This window comes from Bombus huntii, unplaced genomic scaffold, assembly GCF_024542735.1.
Source record: "Bombus huntii isolate Logan2020A unplaced genomic scaffold, iyBomHunt1.1 ctg00000154.1, whole genome shotgun sequence".
In the NCBI taxonomy this organism is placed as follows: Eukaryota; Metazoa; Arthropoda; class Insecta; order Hymenoptera; family Apidae; genus Bombus; species Bombus huntii.
The window spans coordinates 572-19460 of NW_026099396.1; the positions used below are offsets into that span (position 1 = coordinate 572).

At 35.0% G+C, this 18889-nt stretch overlaps 2 protein-coding genes and 2 long non-coding RNA genes across 6 annotated transcripts; 2 read left to right on the forward strand and 2 right to left on the reverse strand.

Moving 5' to 3' along the window:
* Positions 1-3447: 3447 nt before the first annotated feature.
* LOC126877374 (uncharacterized) lies at positions 3448-5109 on the forward strand. The gene is made up of 3 exons (XR_007694966.1): positions 3448-3507; positions 3908-4584; positions 4736-5109. It is a non-coding gene; the product is annotated as an uncharacterized LOC126877374 (long non-coding RNA).
* A 55-nt stretch (positions 5110-5164) lies between these two features.
* On the forward strand, positions 5165-8581 carry LOC126877373 (uncharacterized). Its single transcript, XR_007694965.1, has 2 exons — positions 5165-7569; positions 7671-8581. It is a non-coding gene; the product is annotated as an uncharacterized LOC126877373 (long non-coding RNA).
* Positions 8582-13537: 4956 nt separating this feature from the next.
* On the reverse strand, positions 13538-17762 carry LOC126877375 (uncharacterized). 3 transcript variants are annotated; one of them, XM_050640172.1, is made up of 4 exons: positions 17509-17762; positions 17269-17450; positions 13941-14036; positions 13538-13864 (listed from the first exon to the last, which is right to left on the reverse strand). In XM_050640172.1, the coding sequence occupies exons 2-4, from the start codon at positions 17287-17289 to the stop codon at positions 13613-13615; spliced, it is 369 nt and encodes a 122-aa protein (XP_050496129.1). In that variant the 5' UTR covers positions 17290-17450; positions 17509-17762; the 3' UTR covers positions 13538-13612. The 3 variants fall into 3 exon arrangements, 2 of the variants coding, with proteins under 2 accessions (XP_050496129.1, XP_050496128.1); XM_050640171.1 differs by having other exon boundaries at positions 17269-17762; XR_007694967.1 differs by lacking the exons at positions 13538-13864; positions 13941-14036 and adding an exon at positions 16569-16761 and having other exon boundaries at positions 17269-17762.
* Positions 15205-16204, reverse strand: LOC126877376 (venom serine protease Bi-VSP-like). The gene is made up of 2 exons (XM_050640173.1): positions 16074-16204; positions 15205-15745 (listed from the first exon to the last, which is right to left on the reverse strand). Exons 1-2 carry the CDS (start codon positions 16191-16193, stop codon positions 15590-15592), a joined length of 276 nt encoding a protein of 91 aa, XP_050496130.1. The 5' UTR covers positions 16194-16204; the 3' UTR covers positions 15205-15589.
* Positions 17763-18889: the final 1127 nt, after the last annotated feature.

Below are 18889 nucleotides of genomic sequence, written 5' to 3' on the forward strand. Positions count from 1 at the left end.
TATAGCCGACGAAGTTGCTCTTTCGTAGGGGCTCTTTCGTACAAATGGGATATACGTACCCTGAAAAATAAAAAAATAAATGAAAATGCAGGAAACGAATGACCAAAAGTATGAGAAAGAATTATACACGCTTTATGACACAATATATGTGTACAGTAAGAAATTTCAGGATATGATACTTCAGTAATACTCAATAGCATATATATATATATATATTTGAGGACTTACTCGAAAATGGCACCTCCTCCACCAATCTAAGAATGGCAATATTATGATTGTGTATGTTTTCTATTCCATCCATATGTGCACAATGTGCTGCGGTCAAAACATGCCTAGCCGATATCAGGGAACCTCCGCACTTCCATAGTGGTTTGTCTGGGTTTCGGGGATTACGAAAACCTAATGCAGCGATCCATGGCCAAGCGCCTAAAATGCAATAGTCATAGTTGTGAATATACATAATTTTTTCTCACATAACGGGTAACAACGATTATTACCTATTCGATATTCGATCATACAGCAGACGATAAGTACATACGTACAAATACTCTGAAATAGAGATTTGATAAAGACAGAAATTAAATTTTTATTCCAGTGGAATACAAATTATTAAATAATTCTATATAATTTCTATTTGAACTATACTGAACTATAAAGTTCAAACGTGTAATTTCTGCCCTAACAGTTTTTGATCTCTATCCATATTATTACTCCTATATCAATTTTTTATTTCAAGCAAAAAGATACTCTTCCTAACATGAAGTAAAAGAAAGAAATAATTCAAGTTAATAAGTAAAGTTACTACCGATAAAATCATAGCATTATTATTTAGTCTAATTGAAATGTACATTGATGTGCTGTTTAATGCCTTTAAAGTTCATTCTTTGCAGTAAATGGCTTATTATTAATCGGAAAGAAAGACATAAAACGTACCAAGTTCAGCTGGTTTACCATCGACCACCCTGGTATGAGAGACGTTGCTAAAACCACAGTATGGTGGTCGCAAAGCCTTATACTTATACACAGTTTTTATTAAAATTTCTCTCTTCTCTTTGTTTGGATCGTTCGGACAGCAAACGATCGTAACATTGCCCTGGTATCTGCACACTGATCGTCTATAAAAATCGGTGGCTGTACGGTACTGTATCTGCCATATTTCTTGCAGAGGTTTACATTTTCTGTAGTCAAGGCACCTGCCTTCTTGATTGTCCGGTGTGGTACATTCTGGATCAAACAATTTTAAAACATTTATACAGTTCAAAGATGCGTAAGAAAGCGACACCGATTACTCAACTTTCGAAGTAAAAGGCCGATCAAGTCCACCGGATTGCCCTACAGACACGTATTAATCCGTAAGAGTTAGTCATCATGTTGATAATAATTATCTAAAGAAACTTTTCACGTGAAAATATAAAATTTTAATTGATTAGATATTGTGTTAGCCATACTTAAGAAAGAAAATGAAAATGAATGAAATGAAAGAAAAGGACTACCTTCAACCTCATGTTTTAAATAAACACTTTGTCAGTTTTGCGGTAAATAAATTCTTAGGAATTCAGGACAGTTTTTAGTGAATCATTTTGTTTCGACCGTTCGCGGAGAGACGCGATCGCGAGATAGCACGTCAACGAGAGTTGTAAGTTCCCGTTACGATTAAATAATCGACGCCACGAACTGATCGATCCCCTTATTTCGATTATGATAATAAGGGTAGTTCAACGAAATTCCACAGAATTAACACAAATAAATTAATGTTTATTTCAACAACTTATTAACTAGAAAGATATAAATGGAACAAAAAAAATGTAACTGCGTTTTGGTTGATAAGTAATGCGCGACATACCACATGTGTTGACGGTTCGACATCTCGAAAAGTTCTGAACGCCTTTCGATTTTTTTCGTTTTTTCTGGAAGGCGACCCCCACTACGTTCGGATCACGCCACATTCTTTTACTGCGAGGTAAAATACGGGCCACGAGTCGACGTTTCTGGAAGTCGCCCTGCTTAATGAACCATGCGCTTGCCACTACAATGTTTGTTTGCCGGGCAGACGCGACGATCCGTCTGCGACATTATAGTGCCGCGATCGATAGTTAAGAATATGACCTATTGTAAGCCGCATGGCGTAACATTCTCCCCCCGTTGAGAGGGTACCGATCAAACTAGCGAGGTGTGGTTGAAGTTCCCATCTTATTTCGTCTCGGTGGCTAGTTGTTCGGGTTTCTCGAGATCGGGTTGAATTGGCAGTGGGACAAGCCTTTTGACGCCCCGATCCAAAATGCTCTTTGCCGTCTGAACTGTAGCTGTCCGGATGACACCATCGGCGCCTGGTTGAACCTTGATAACTCGGCCCAGAGGCCAATGCATGGAGGGAACGTTGTCCTCTCTGAGGATGACGATTGTGCCCTTTTGGATGCTGTGTCCACCCTTGCTCCATTTATTGCGGTTGGTTAGCTCGTTCAAATACTCCTTATGCCAGCGGTTCCAAAAATGTTGTTTAAGCTGTTGGATATGCTGCCATTTGGAGAGTCGGTTCGATGGAATGTCTCTGAAATCTCGATCACGTAAGCACATTAATGAATCGCCAATGAGGAAATGTCCGGGAGTGAGGGCTAGGAGATCATTTGGATCGGTGGAGATAGGAGTTAGCGGGCGGGAATTGAGGACTGCTTCTATTTCTATGATAAGAGTATTACGGTGTTAAGCTCATATGTTTCTGTTTCTCCACTCGCGCTGCGCCATAATATCCTTTGATATTTCCGATCCTCTGGTCGTACGAGGAATTGCCGATACAGGAATTTTCTCGATGTCGCCAGTGAGTACGTACTGATGAGCGCGGAATCTAATTAATATGCAAAATAAATTGTGAATTGATTCGAGAATATAGGATTTCCCCATTTTCATGATTATCGTGATTTTTGTATAAATATATTTTTTAAGATACTAATAATTAGGTACTTATAAATTAGTATTATCAATTATTTTGCATTTATAATTCCGCCTCTAGTATAAGTGTTAATTGAAAACTAACTTTATGTTTGAAAAAGTACTAGCAAAGTCGTTGAGTAACAAGCCACTGATGCTAACACAAATAGCATTGTCGTAATTAAATATTTCTAAATATTCATTTTTCATTTTGAACCTGTAGAAACAATTTATTATATATACTATTAGCTAAGTAATTGCATATTTAATTAAGTCGAAATATAAAACTTAGTTATTTTAATAATTTAAAAAATAAAAAACTGACAAACATTTCAATTTAATTTATGGTTGGAACAAAAGACAGTTATTCTTCATTAATTGAAATATTGCAATGCAGAGTACTTTCCAAAATACGCCGAGAGTATTCCTGATGGTGAAACGAGCGTTGCTTCATCGAACGCAGCTAAAGAAAACAACATCTATGTAGTTGGTGGTACGATGCCTGAAATAGGGGGCGATAAATTGTACAATACCTGTACTATTTGGGGTCCCGATGGAACTTTGATAGCAAAACACCGAAAGGTAAGTAATATATTCCTTTATGGCTTTGAATTTGAAAATATTGGGGCGAAGAAAGTGACTCTATCTAGGAATAATTTAGGAATATACATATGTACATACGTATACTATAACCAATTCTATAATTTACGGTTTATAAAATACGTTATGATACGGGAAACGCCCATTTTTGTTGTAATGTGTTTGTGTTGTATAAATTTTTCACATACTTAAAATATTATTATACTTATTTTTTCTCCTTTTTAAACATTATTAAATGATAGGATTTTTTAATAAAAGAAAGTGATAAAAACGCTGTCAGTTATTAAATAAAAAATAATTAAAGTTTAGGAGTTGGTAACTTTGATATTAAATTACAAAAGTTGCAGCAATAGAATTAGCGACTACATTTTTATGTTATTAGGTACATCTATTCGACATCGACATTCCTAATAAGATTACTTTTCGAGAGAGTGATTCACTCAGTCCTGGTAACTCCCTAACGACGTTCGATGTGAAGGGCTGCAAAATAGGTATTGGCATTTGCTATGATATTAGATTCGAGGAAATGGCACGCATTTATCGGAACAAAGGTACAGTAACTTAATCGATCAATACTTAACTAGCAAAAAATTAAATATCTTTCTTAAATATATTCTATATAAAATTAATATAATCTGTAACTCTGTATAAAAAGAAGCTTAATTTAAAAAACCAGTATATTTGCTGAAAATGAAACAAATAAAAGAATTAAAAGCACAATAAGAGGACTGTCCTCGCATATTCAGAAATGATGGAATGTGAATCGTGCAACTACGAAGTTAATTGGTATTCGGTGGCTTCATATTTCCTGCTTCTCTGGGTTAGGTTGCCAAATGCTGATATATCCAGCGGCATTCAATATGACCACTGGACCACTGCACTGGTCATTACTTCAGCGTTTCAGAGCGAATGATAATCAATTATACGTTGCCTGCATATCACCGGCTCGTGTTCCTTAAGCAAGTTACGTCGCATGGGGACATACACAGTTGACCAATCCCTGGGGAAAGATTCTTTACGATTTGGAAACTCAAGAGAATATGGCAGTCACCGATATCGGTAATTTACAGCTTAAAATTAAAAGCGAGAGATCCATGATGTAATTAATTTTTAGTCTCGTTAATTTATCGATTTAGCCATCTTCCTCTGTATTTGTTGAATTTATTAGTAAGCATTACTTATTACTTCGTATGTTTCTTTTTTCTATCAGATCTAAAAGTTGTTGAGGAAGTAAGGGCTCAGATACCTACATTTTCTCAGAGACGTACAGATTTGTACGACACTGTCTGTAAGAAGGAGTAACTCTACACTAAAACAGAAAATGTTTTTTTATAATATTTCTACTACGATATCCTTTTTTTGTGAATTATTACTAATTTCTTATCATTTGTACTAAATGAATGACTCAATTAAGAAAACCAAAACGTTATAAATAATAATCTGTATATCTTGTGTATCAACATGTAATTGGATATTATAATAATATAGGATAATAATATAGGAGAATAATAATATAGAAAATAATACATGCTTTTAAACACCTTTAATATCGATCACATAAATTGTAATAATTCACAATGATCACGCATACATAAAAGACCCTTTGATAGTAAAATTTACGATCAAAACGCAATTACGTATCGTTTAACAACATTTAATTTATAACACCTTTTAAACATTTAGACAGATTAACACATAACACTTCTTATATAGAAACATCAATTCGAAGTTATCAGCTTGGAGAAATTGGTCGATTAATACCTGTAGATTGTCTGTCTCGATGAAAGACTTAAAGAGAGCAAAAACATGATAATGCCGCTAATATAATATTCCTTCTTTCTTGTATCTGTCTGCCTCTCAGGTCGTTTTACTAATTACAATAAGTAATTTCGCCTTCTTTGCGCTCTCTTTTAACGCATTCGAGACCGAAAGAAATTCATATCAGTCAGTAGGCAAGGGTATAATATACATATTTTATATATAACTTATGTAGTAATGTATATATCATGTTAATTTCATATTTTTTTCAATATAGAATTATTATATATATATATTTAACTGTACATAATACATTATAGAATAACGTAGTATATAATTTTATATTTTAAAAATATGAGGCATACTATTCAAGATTGTCGTCGATTTAAAATCAAAGTATGAAAAGGATACCCTGGAGAGAGTAAAACACAGAATCATTCTAACTAAACATTCAGATCGTACCGACACCTAGGTATCGTCTTACAATTAAATCTCGGTCTCGAATGGATTAAAATGAAATACATACTTGCAGCTTCAACATCTTCAATATCGAGGAGATTCAAACTTTACAAATAAAAGCGGCCTGTTCCCCTTTCCACGACAGACTCTCATACCATATCCGCTCTTATCCAGGCTTTTACTTGAAACCAGCAATGCGTTCATTTACAATTTAAATTTACCCGGACCATCCACTGAATCGTCAGCCCTTTACAAGAAATGAGAGGGAACGTTCGCCCTTGAACACATAAAACAAAAAAAAAAAAAAAAAAATAGAAAAGGAAAAAAACCACAAATTTTAGTGAAGCTATTTTATTGAAACTTATTATATCATTTTAACAGCTATATATAAAACGTTGAATTATTTCCTTTCGCGCTGAGCAATTTTATTTCAAATTTCTAGCTTCAGAATGATAATTACGTATTTGTAATTATCAACAAGCTTTAAAAATATGGAATATTCAGCCAGATGAAATATAGGTAAAGTATTTAGAAGAAAAAAGATTGAAATGTTTTATGTAAAACGATTAAATTAAGTGGAAAACTGCGCTTCTTCCTGCTCCTCTACATGGCGCTACGCGGGACTCGCTTCTGAGCACGTCTTTCTCGTTGGAGGCTTCTTCTTTCTTTTCTTTCCCAGTAGAATTTTTGCACAATTCTTTCTCCCTTTTATCATTAAATTACCTCTAATTCTTAACAATCTTTAATCTTTGTCTCTTCTTCCCTATATATATATTTTTGTTTACTTTTCTCCGTAGCGAATTTTGTCTTTCTGACGCAGGATTAGGTTCCTGGACTTAGGGAGTTGCTACACGCCAGCTCCACCATGGCGACGGCATTCACTAGGCAGCCTACATAGCCACCTTTCAGCTCACGCTTCGGGACACTTTTTTCGCTGAGATTCTCCGCGATGAGGCATGAAAGCAGAGACCACCGTCTGCGGAGGCATGATTATTCTATTGTTCCTTTTAACGAGTAATCGTTTTACTCGAGTCCTCTCACTAAACCGTAAGTACGAAAGACTATTATACTTAGATAGGTACTTGGTCTCAAGAACCAACTTATTTTGGTCTTTCGATTAAGTTCTTAATTAAATGCTCAATTAGATATTCCTAAATATATCTTCATAATATTTCCCTCATCTATTTCTTTGACATTCTAGCAACCTCGTTAAGACGTCCGCCACTTCAACTTCTATCTACAAGTGGCAAAAACTGAAGCTGACCTTCTTCATGGAGAAACATGCCGGAAATGGCATCCGCACGTGTGAATAATTATACTCAGTGTCCAGGTAGTTCTTTCGATCATCCGATAGAAGTCGTTTCTGTTTTTCAGAGTTCGTTCACGTCTCCAGAATGTAAAAATATCCAAGGAAGTACCATTAGGAAGCAATGAAATTCAGAGTTTCTGTGGTTATTCCTTTTTCTGATTGTTTCTTTTCTTTGCCCAAAATGGATGATTTCTATATCAAATTGTTTATTCGTATTTTTTTTTTAATATTCCTTGAGATTTTCAATCAACTCGATTTCGAATTTTTTAGCACCCGATCTTCTGGTTGACGTCGTTAAGAAAGAGGAACGAGTGCACAGGAAGCATGGTCGGCGTGAGCATGATTAGATCCGGTCTGCCCGATGACCTTGCCAGTGATAATAGCGGTTCGTTAAGGTGGTTGCAGTCTTGATTTGCTTCTGTTTCGATTTCCAGCGAACTCGTCAGCCGGCATGGCTTCCGAGATGCTCCCCCTGAAACAAGTCGAAGGGAAATAATTAATGGACTCTCTGTTCGATTGTACGTGGATGACAAGCTGACCGTAAAAAGAAATATACAAATACGATTAGAAAATATAATCCGAACCCCTTTCGGTTTGATCTGAAGGTTTCTTTTTCTAGACGGAACCAAAGATTCTTATCTGGTTTATGGTGAGCTAAGGAACTCTTTGAAAACAGCATTTATAACTTTCGAAAAAGAGACAGGTATTTCTTGCGCGAACAATTGAATAATTAATTCGTTCTCTAAATATCCTTATTTGTTGTTCCTAAAATACATAATGATTGGAAGCTTCTTACGGGAAGCGCAATCAGCCGCTGATATCATTGAAGTCGAAACGCCATTAAAACCATATTACGATTCGCATGCGACATGCTCCATTCATGAAAACACAAAAGCAATAAACAAGTACAAATCAACGAAATAAATCCTCCGAGAACGAGACGTTACAGGAATTATACCATTGCGAGGATACAAAAGACTTGCTCATGAGCTACTTCCTTCAAGTAGTCGAGCGGTGTATTTTCCGGTCGTTAACTTCCATATAATGGGATATTAAAGAGTACGGACACAACGCTGCTATTTTTCAACTATTCATTATCAAATTACGCAGCGGGAATCGTTGCAACGACAAAACTGTAACGACTCGTACCTGCGTATCTTCCATTTAGCTGCGGTAAACGCTGACTTGTCTGCGTTTTTTTTTTTCACTTCCTCGTTACGGAAACCAGGAAAAGTGATTCACAATACAGTTTCTAACTGTACTTCTCGCGATTCTTTCTTAGAAACAAGCAATTGCTTCTTTTCAATTTCCTAAATCTATAATAAAACAGTCCATTCCTTGAATAGAAATTAACTTTAAAACTTTAGGCGCATACATTGTACGTATCGTATGTATGTATTTTGATTTGAAAAGAAACGCGGCAAACGCCTTTGAAAAGACGTTAGGTTTTCAACACCTTAACTAACTTAATTCCAGCGAGTTGCAAATCTGCTGCATCTCCAACATCTGAATATCAATCTTTTACAATGACTTGTTCTCCAATTTATTAAAATTACATCTCTCCCGTTGCACCGACCTTCTTTAAAGGTTCCCGCGGCAGGTTGAACCCGCATCACGTATCTTCCCTCTTCCTTCCACCCCCTGTTCCCTTTCTCTTTCTATCGGACGGGAAGAGCGGGAACGCTTAAAACGCGCGAATCACGCGAGCGCCTCACGATTTGCGAAACATCACGTGAAAATCACCGATCCGATCTCCGTGCGCGCGGTGCACCGTGGGGGTAACGATTAAATCGACAGGATATACTTTATTAGCTATTCCGTTATTACAGGCTGTAGTTGGCGGGGAAATAGTCACTATGGATCGATGAACTCCATTGTAACAACGCACCTTCGAATTGCATCGGAAACGCTTCTGTATTGCGTCCACCGTATAACCTATCATCGTGTGTTTAGGGTAAATCAGTGGATCGGAAGTTACGTTTCTATGTTTCTCGCCTGTCAGTATAACACTGTGCAAGAGATACAGCAAGATCCTAAAATCATTCGAGTACAAGTAGCGTAAAATGGTCGTTTAAATTTCAATAAATTAACTATTCATACGTTAATTGTACGCGGTCAGGATTAAGGGGTACGGCGATGGAGAAGATTTTGTTAGCTAGATGTTGAGTAAATAATCGAAGATGATAATTTTATAAATGTTTCGTATTTATGATGATGGAAAAGATTTAATTTGAGTTACGTTACGTTTGAATAAGATAGACTTTTCCAAGAGTGGAGGATTTGTAGAGATAGTGGACGTAATAGTAGTATGATTTAATACCTGATGTGTCTTTTTTTTCTTTGACATATAGGTCACTGTGGGGGTAATATTGATCTAGATATAACTATCTTTTCTGAGAAGTACGTATATGCTTATGGGAACTATGTTTGGTTAATCAATAGAGCCATTCTTTTGAGAAATTGAATCTAGAAGAATTTGACGATATTTTGCCTTGTTTCAATAGTACATCAGTTTAAAGAAACGCCTGCGATTATAGTATATAATTGCACATAGGTATATGCAAAATTGCATTTTCAAATAATTAAATCAAAAATATAGGAATGTATCAATGGGAAGAATATTTGTTAAAGATCTTTCCTTTTTAATCAAATTCGTCCAACAACCCCATTCTCGTCAAACATAAAATGAACGGTGCCTTTCTCAAAGAAACAAGAAGAAAATTGCTGTCGTTCTAAAGTTCTTCTCCATTGCTAAACTACACGTTCGTGTTTCTAGTTACACTCCAATTATTCGATTGTAAGAAGCAAGCAATCCCTCCATCCAAGCGCTAGATATAGTTTCTCGAGTAGTTCTCTTCAATACCGTTATATCGATGAACTCTTTTTGAATAAAGTTCACATTTATAAAGCAAACACAATAAAATACGACAGGACAATTGTAATCGATAAATAACATTTTATTAGGATATTATAAGAAGCTAAGATATCGAGTTCTAATTGTGAATATCAAGCGCTCGTCGTTCGAGGAGATTACCAATATTTTCTTCCTTAACAATATTAATTACGAAGTTTCGATACCGTTTATGACATTAAGATCTCTTGATAAAGTTGTATCGTTAAAATCTTACTGTTCCTAGGGAAAATATATAGTTAATATATATAGTTAAATATATATAGTTAAAACCGGAATATATATAGTTAAAACTTCCAGAGGAGCATCTCGCAGACAAATTATTGATTGTTAGTGTCGATTGACTGTAATCGATATTTGGTGCGTGAAGTTGTATGTTTCGTGAACCTGCGTTGATGCAGGGATTCTGTTGCAAATCATAAACTAAAGAGCCACTGGTCAAGGTGAAAGAGGTTCAATAAATCCAGTGTTAGTGTAATTTGACACTTTATGTGCACCGGGTGTATGCAAACAGAGTTTGATGTTCTGAACACCACGGTTGTAAGATTTTATTGAGACCCCAGTATTGTATCCGCACGGTGTGACCCTCTGTTGATGATTGCCCTCTCCACCAGCCGTTTAATCTCATCTGTCTATCGTGCCTTACCGGCCAGGGAGTTTCCCTAACATCTGAGATATCAGATTTGCAGCTCGGAGAGGACAGATAATTCGGAATATCCCAAAGAAGGGCAAGGTACTGGCCGAGCCCCAAATCACTTACATAGAATTACTTACATAGAACAATCACTTACATAGAATTTTTTTTTTCTTTTCTTTTCTTTTCTTTTTTATTTTCTTGTTGAAATTATAATTAATTCTCACGTCGAGAATTTTCAGTTACTTTACTTAGTATTATGCAGTGTTAGCTGATTATTAATAATAAGTTAAGACTTATTATAGATAAATATAATTTACTCACATAGAATAAATTCATTTAATTAATTATGAGATTAATTCACTTACATAATTATGACATACAAGTAAATTTTATAACCACAAATTTTTAAATGTTATACTTTGAATCTGTTCTTACATTTAATTTTAATTTTAATTTTAATTTAAAAAAAAACCTTACAGCCAGTACCTCTAAAATATTCGATAAAAATTCTGATGAAACATTAATTGAAACATCTAAACGCAACAAAGAATGGATATAATTATACAATTTTCCAATATTTCAACATTCATTCATGTACATCGATTTTTATTATCACATTTGTTTCATATCTGAAGAATATGTATTTGTTGGCATCAAAATATTCTCTGTTTCAATCCTTGGTCATTTTAGATCGAGACTTCAAAATCTTCTTGATTAAAATTCTTAAATTTTTTTAAATGAGAATCATTAATTAGAGGACAAAAAGTTGCTTCAATTATTTGAATATTCTGCTATTCATACAATAACATATTTCATTTTAAATTAAAACGAGAATAAATACTATTGTGTATAAATTTAATAGAACGACAAAGTAAATGTACAAAGTAGTTGCAAAGTAAATGAACAAATTGTACGAGGCAACTGTCATTAGCGTAATTTTAACGTGTACATTTACAGTATGATATTAACCATTATTTAGGATTGTTAAAGTGAATTAATGCGTAACTGCGTCATCCACGATTGACCATGATTATGGTAGTGATTATTGCTATAAATGAAGCTTAATAGTTGTCGAAAAGAATCACTCGAAAATCGCGTTCATAAATCATTCTCTCGTCTCGTATCGTGTTCGTCGGGCGGAAAACAAGATTGTGTTTTAAAGAAATCGCGTGTTCCGATTACTATCAAACTTACTGTGTCACTCGCATAGCAGAAGAGAAAGATTAAGATAAGGTCACCAATGAGCAAAACGTTTAACGTATAAGTGTGGTACATTAAAATTGAGTCCGCTGCAACCCTCATGACATTTAAAATCCTACGCGTATATTGAGTAAAGTTGTTATATTAAATATAATCATATTAAATACAAGCTCGTAGGCTGGATTCCCAAATTATTTGGTTAAATACTTTGAATACGAGAATACCGAGTGTTAACAGTAGTAAATCCTCTATATGGTATGTTTACTTTGCTATCTTGAATAGGTAAATAACATTTCACTTTAACACATTTAACCAATATTATACGCATATGCACATAATGTTACTGTTACATATAATGATATATACGTAGATATACACGTTAATTAAATCCTCTATATGGTATTTTTATATCAGTATCGTAAACATTGTAAACCGGAAATCTTTTATTACACACGTACATATACAGTCAATATTATTGTTACATATAGTGATACATACGTTGATCCACACATTAATTAAATCCTCTATATGCTATTTCTACTTTGCTATCTTGAATAGATAAATAACATGTCGCTTCCAGATGTCAAATAATATTTGCCAAATGCACATATAATGATATAATTACATATAATGATAATAACAATATAATAATTATATATAATATTGATAATAATGATATAATTACATATAATGATATATACGTTGATCCACACATTAATTAAATCCTCCATATGATACTTTTGTATCGGTGTCATGAACATTTTTCCCCGAACGACCTTCTATGACGCGTGTACGTATATCGAGAATATTATTGTATTATATATAGTGATACATACGTTGATATACACATTAATTAAATCCTCTATATAGTATTTTTACTTTGCTATCTTGAATAGATAAATAATCTCGAATATAGACATACAGGTACACTTACGTTGATATACACCTTTGTACAAGGTGTCAAAAAATTTTTTATCACGGCGTTTTTTTAAGACGATTTTATAGCTTCGAAATTGATCTTGACACGATTTTCAATGTCAAATTATTTTTCTATTGCATCATGTGATACTCATTAGGAGGAACGAAACTTCTGTTTTCTTAGAAAAAATGTTTGAAATTTCATTAATTCCTAGATTGATTTTATTTATACTTTAAGGTCAGATATGACATCAAATAATGTCAATACTAATATTTAGTTATTTGTCAATTTATAGCATCTGAAAAATAAGATATCTTCGAGACAGCGTGGGTTTTCTTTCCAACTTTCTTAACTTTCAACAATAAAATTTTCGTCAAACGATACAATCTATCCAACAAAGTTCTTGTAGACAGCCAATCTCGTAAGAACATAGATCTTCTTCAAGTATTATTCTTCACAATGCTTCGTGTGGAATTTCTACTTGACGAGTTATTATTAAACGATTAAAAGCTTATTATTATACGATAATGTAATATCGTACAATAGCTTTGATTGGAGATCGGCTGAAATTAGAAAACACCGTGTACGCCGTCTTTTTGTGGTTTGTTTACATCCAAGAGCGCCTAGTAACAATGACGCGAGAAAAGATAAGCAGCGTCAAAACAGAAGTACGGTTTCATATTTCAAGGAGTGGCAATCGAGAGGCCAGAGTATGTGAGCCGAAAAGTGTGTGTGTGTGTGTGTGTGTGTGTGTGTGTGTGTGTGTGTGTGTGTGTGTGTGTGTGTGTGTGTGTGTGTGTGTGTGTGTGTGCATTTACCACTGACGAATATAATATATATTTGAAAGGATGGAAATTTTATTTATCCGACTATATGACCATACTCGGTTAAGTATCAACAGCGACTATCTATCAAAAAGATTAAAAATTTTAGCCATGTGATTTGGTCCCTTAAAGCGGGGATTTTAGAAGTAATATTTTTATAATAAAAGAATTCATGAAAAAGTTGTATTATCATACAACTAATGATAAAATGATCTGGTTCTTCATTATATAATGTTCTAAAATTTGTCGTATATATAGGATGTACAAACCGTGATATCAAGGTATCAGTTCTTCCTTCCCAAGGGACAGTTTCATTAAAATTCTGATAGAATTAAAAATTAATTATTAATATTCTAACAATCATATATGTTAAATACGTTATAGTCAACGATATATACCTGAGCGAATGTAGGGGTGATTCCTTGATAATTATAAATGTCATCAGCCCACATCATTGTGCCACTTCTTTGTACTCCAGCCTCTAGATTAACAGCCTAAACAAACATACGAAATTTTATAGAAGCTGTACAAAATATAGTATATATGCGCAATATTGAAGCGTTCAAGGGGATATAAAGGTAATGTACATCACATACACGTGTACTCTCATGCAACAAAATACAATTAGATTTAATAGTATAAGCTCTTTTATTCATCATAATAGATTGGAAATTTAAGTGTCTTACGAGGGTGAGTAAAAAGTTACCCGCTCTGTCGGTGTAGAATTTATTTTAAGCAATTGTCAAAAAAGACATACATCATTTTTTGACATAATCACTCGATTTCTGTATACACTTTGTCCATTTGCCGAAGGACCTTTGTATTTTCTCATTAAAAAATGTTTTGGGCTGAGCTGCGAACCACGAATGCATCGTCGTCTTCACCTTTTCATCAGCTTTTTCGGCATCCATCTCGCACAAACTTTTTAAAATCCAAATCTGTCGTGCACTATTGCATAAGCAGAGCCGTGGCTGATTTGCAAATGATTTGCCACATTATCCAGTGTCACTCGTCTATTCCATAGAGCATAAGTTCATGAGCACGTTCAATGTTGTCATCGTGGATGTGGACGGGCGTCCAGCTGTTTTTTCATAACACTCGTGCGATCTTCTTTGAACTTTTGTGCCCATTCAAACACACTTCGTGACAAAACACTTTCTCCATAATGTGCATTAAATCTTTGATAAATATAGGCATCAAACATAACCTCCGACCACAAGAAACGAATCACAGCATCCTGCACTGTTTTCCTGCAAATCACCATTGCAAAGCGCCATTACTCGCGCAACGGTCACAAACGAATTGACGTAACACAAAGAAACCTGCGCAGCAGCACTGAACAGATATTGACGTCATACGAAGAGTGCAGATGGATCAATACGGTCGACAGAAGTTTTAACTATCTGGAGTGCGGATAAATTTTTACTGAGAGTCGTATAGGAATCTATAATCTGTAAGTACACCTTTGGCTGAATGGAAATTTCTCTTACATATAGTCAAAAATGCTGAAACTGTGTATTGAATTGGAAAGTGATAAAAAATAAGTGAAGTTTCGAGGTTGCATGTGATTGCATGAGTACACAGGACGTTTTTAGCGAATAAAAAATAATTTTGAAAGACACGAGACTTATCTTGTATTTTATGCACTCTCTGTGTCCGAATTTCCAGAAGCTCTCTATCTTATGAAGTGTTTTAGATTAGCCGGAAAATTTTGTACGTACGTACAAGAAGTATACGATCTAAGTGGAATATTCCATTATTCTCTTGATACAACAGAAACGAAATTTACAGAACTTCTCAGAAAGTTGGTTTATTATTACCAAATTAATAGAATTAATACACGTTTATCATCTTTACATACCTAAGTCGTGGAGGTTTATCGTGCGTAAAAAATTAGTGTCGTTTCAAAGTTACATTTCGTACATTTTAAGCCTATAATTTGTAACGTACAAAACAATGTAAATTTGAGCTGTTTCTTATCTCCACAATAAGAAAATCCAACTTTACGTTTTTTACACAATGATATTTATGGAACAGTAATATCATATTATTGCATCGCTTGGAGAATGAAGTCAAGGTACGATGTGACCCTAGTGTAAACGCTGGGATACCCAGCTGTGCCGCACTTATAAGCATAAGACACAATACCTATTAAATACGAGGTTAATTCATGTTGTATCAGCAGTGGTCCGCCGCGGTCAGCCTGAAAGGATCGTTAAATTTTTAATCAAAGATACTGAAATATATCGATCGAATTGTATTGAAATTATACTTATATACAGTAATAATCTTCTATTGATTTGTGTATTGAAATACTCCAATTTATAACGTACATGTTATATGTATTTTGAGCAAAACTAAGATTAGAAGGAAATTAGATTAAATACCATAACGAGGTGTGAGAAGTGGGCAAAACTATTAAATTGTGTTTATCTATTATTTTTAATGTTTAAGACGTCGATTTGATGTTAATTCGAATCGACGTGTCTTCAGATACCGTATAGTTTGTAGTAACTCTGTAACTTAATTACCGTACAAGAATCCTCTCCACCCTGAGCATGTTCGGCGCATATTATACCATCAGTGATATCAGGTGCATTAGGAAATTTGGAATAAGCTATTTTGCATTCGGCGTTCTTAATCACTGGCATTTGTACTTCCATTAATGCATTACGTCGTGGTCGTCCTACGAAGAAAATAAGAAAGATATTTAAGACTGGAACTATTTAATTTTATTATAAAATTGATATCACTTACTATATCTTAATGCTCCCGATCCAGCAACAAGGGGGTTATAGCCGACGAAGTTGCTCTTTCGTAGGGGCTCTTTCGTACAAATGGGATATACGTACCCTGAAAAATAAAAAAATAAATGAAAATGCAGGAAACGAATGACCAAAAGTATGAGAAAGAATTATACACGCTTTATGACACAATATATGTGTACAGTAAGAAATTTCAGGATATGATACTTCAGTAATACTCAATAGCATATATATATATATATATTTGAGGACTTACTCGAAAATGGCACCTCCTCCACCAATCTAAGAATGGCAATATTATGATTGTGTATGTTTTCTATTCCATCCATATGTGCACAATGTGCTGCGGTCAAAACATGCCTAGCCGATATCAGGGAACCTCCGCACTTCCATAGTGGTTTGTCTGGGTTTCGGGGATTACGAAAACCTAATGCAGCGATCCATGGCCAAGCGCCTAAAATGCAATAGTCATAGTTGTGAATATACATAATTTTTTCTCACATAACGGGTAACAACGATTATTACCTATTCGATATTCGATCATACAGCAGACGATAAGTACATACGTACAAATACTCTGAAATAGAGATTTGATAAAGACAGAAATTAAATTTTTATTCCAGTGGAATACAAATTATTAAATAATTCTATATAATTTCTATTTGAACTATACTGAACTATAAAGTTCAAACGTGTAATTTCTGCCCTAACAGTTTTTGATCTCTATCCATATTATTACTCCTATATCAATTTTTTATTTCAAGCAAAAAGATACTCTTCCTAACATGAAGTAAAAGAAAGAAATAATTCAAGTTAATAAGTAAAGTTACTACCGATAAAATCATAGCATTATTATTTAGTCTAATTGAAATGTACATTGATGTGCTGTTTAATGCCTTTAAAGTTCATTCTTTGCAGTAAATGGCTTATTATTAATCGGAAAGAAAGACATAAAACGTACCAAGTTCAGCTGGTTTACCATCGACCACCCTGGTATGAGAGACGCTGCTAAAACCACAGTATGGTGGTCGCAAAGCCTTATACTTATACACAGTTTTTATTAAAATTTCTCTCTTCTCTTTGTTTGGATCGTTCGGACAGCAAACGATCGTAACATTGCCCTGGTATCTGCACACTGATCGTCTATAAAAATCGGTGGCTGTACGGTACTGTATCTGCCATATTTCTTGCAGAGGTTTACATTTTCTGTAGTCAAGGCACCTGCCTTCTTGATTGTCCGGTGTGGTACATTCTGGATCAAACAATTTTAAAACATTTATACAGTTCAAAGATGCGTAAGAAAGCGACACCGATTACTCAACTTTCGAAGTAAAAGGCCGATCAAGTCCACCGGATTGCCCTACAGACACGTATTAATCCGTAAGAGTTAGTCATCATGTTGATAATAATTATCTAAAGAAACTTTTCACGTGAAAATATAAAATTTTAATTGATTAGATATTGTGTTAGCCATACTTAAGAAAGAAAATGAAAATGAATGAAATGAAAGAAAAGGACTACCTTCAACCTCATGTTTTAAATAAACACTTTGTCAGTTTTGCGGTAAATAAATTCTTAGGAATTCAGGACAGTTTTTAGTGTGAATCATTTTGTTTCGACCGTTCGCGGAGAGACGCGATCGCGAGATAGCACGTCAACGAGAGTTGTAAGTTCCCGTTACGATTAAATAATCGACGCCACGAACTGATCGATCCCCTTATTTCGATTATGATAATAAGGGTAGTTCAACGAAATTCCACAGAATTAACACAAATAAATTAATGTTTATTTCAACAACTTATTAACTAGAAAGATATAAATGGAACAAAAAAAATGTAACTGCGTTTTGGTTGATAAGTAATGCGCGACATACCACATGTGTTGACGGTTCGACATCTCGAAAAGTTCTGAACGCCTTTCGATTTTTTTCGTTTTTTCTGGAAGGCGACCCCCACTACGTTCGGATCACGCCACATTCTTTTACGCGAGGTAAAATACGGGCCACGAGTCGACGTTTCTGGAAGTCGCCCTGCTTAATGAACCATGCGCTTGCCACTACAATGTTTGTTTGCCGGGCAGACACGACGATCCATCTGCGACATTATAGTGCCGCGATCGATAGTTAAGAATATGACCTATGGTAAGCCGCATGGCGTAACATTCTCCCCCCGTTGAGAGGGTACCGATCAAACTAGGGAGGTGTGGTTGAAGTTCCCATCTTATTTCGTCTCGGTGGCTAGTTGTTCGGGTTTCTCGAGATCGGGTTGAATTGGCAGTGGGACAAGCCTTTTGACGCCCCGATCCAAAATGCTCTTTGCCGTCTGAACTGTAGCTGTCCGGATGACACCATCGGCGCCTGGATGAATCTTGATAACTCGGCCCAGAGGCCAATGCATGGAGGGAACGTTGTCCTCTCTGAGGATGACGATTGTGCCCTTTTGGATGCTGTGTCCACCCTTGCTCCATTTATTGCGGTTGGTTAGCTCGTTCAAATACTCCTTATGCCAGCGGTTCCAAAAATGTTGTTTAAGCTGTTGGATATGCTGCCATTTGGAGAGTCGGTTCGATGGAATGTCCCTGAA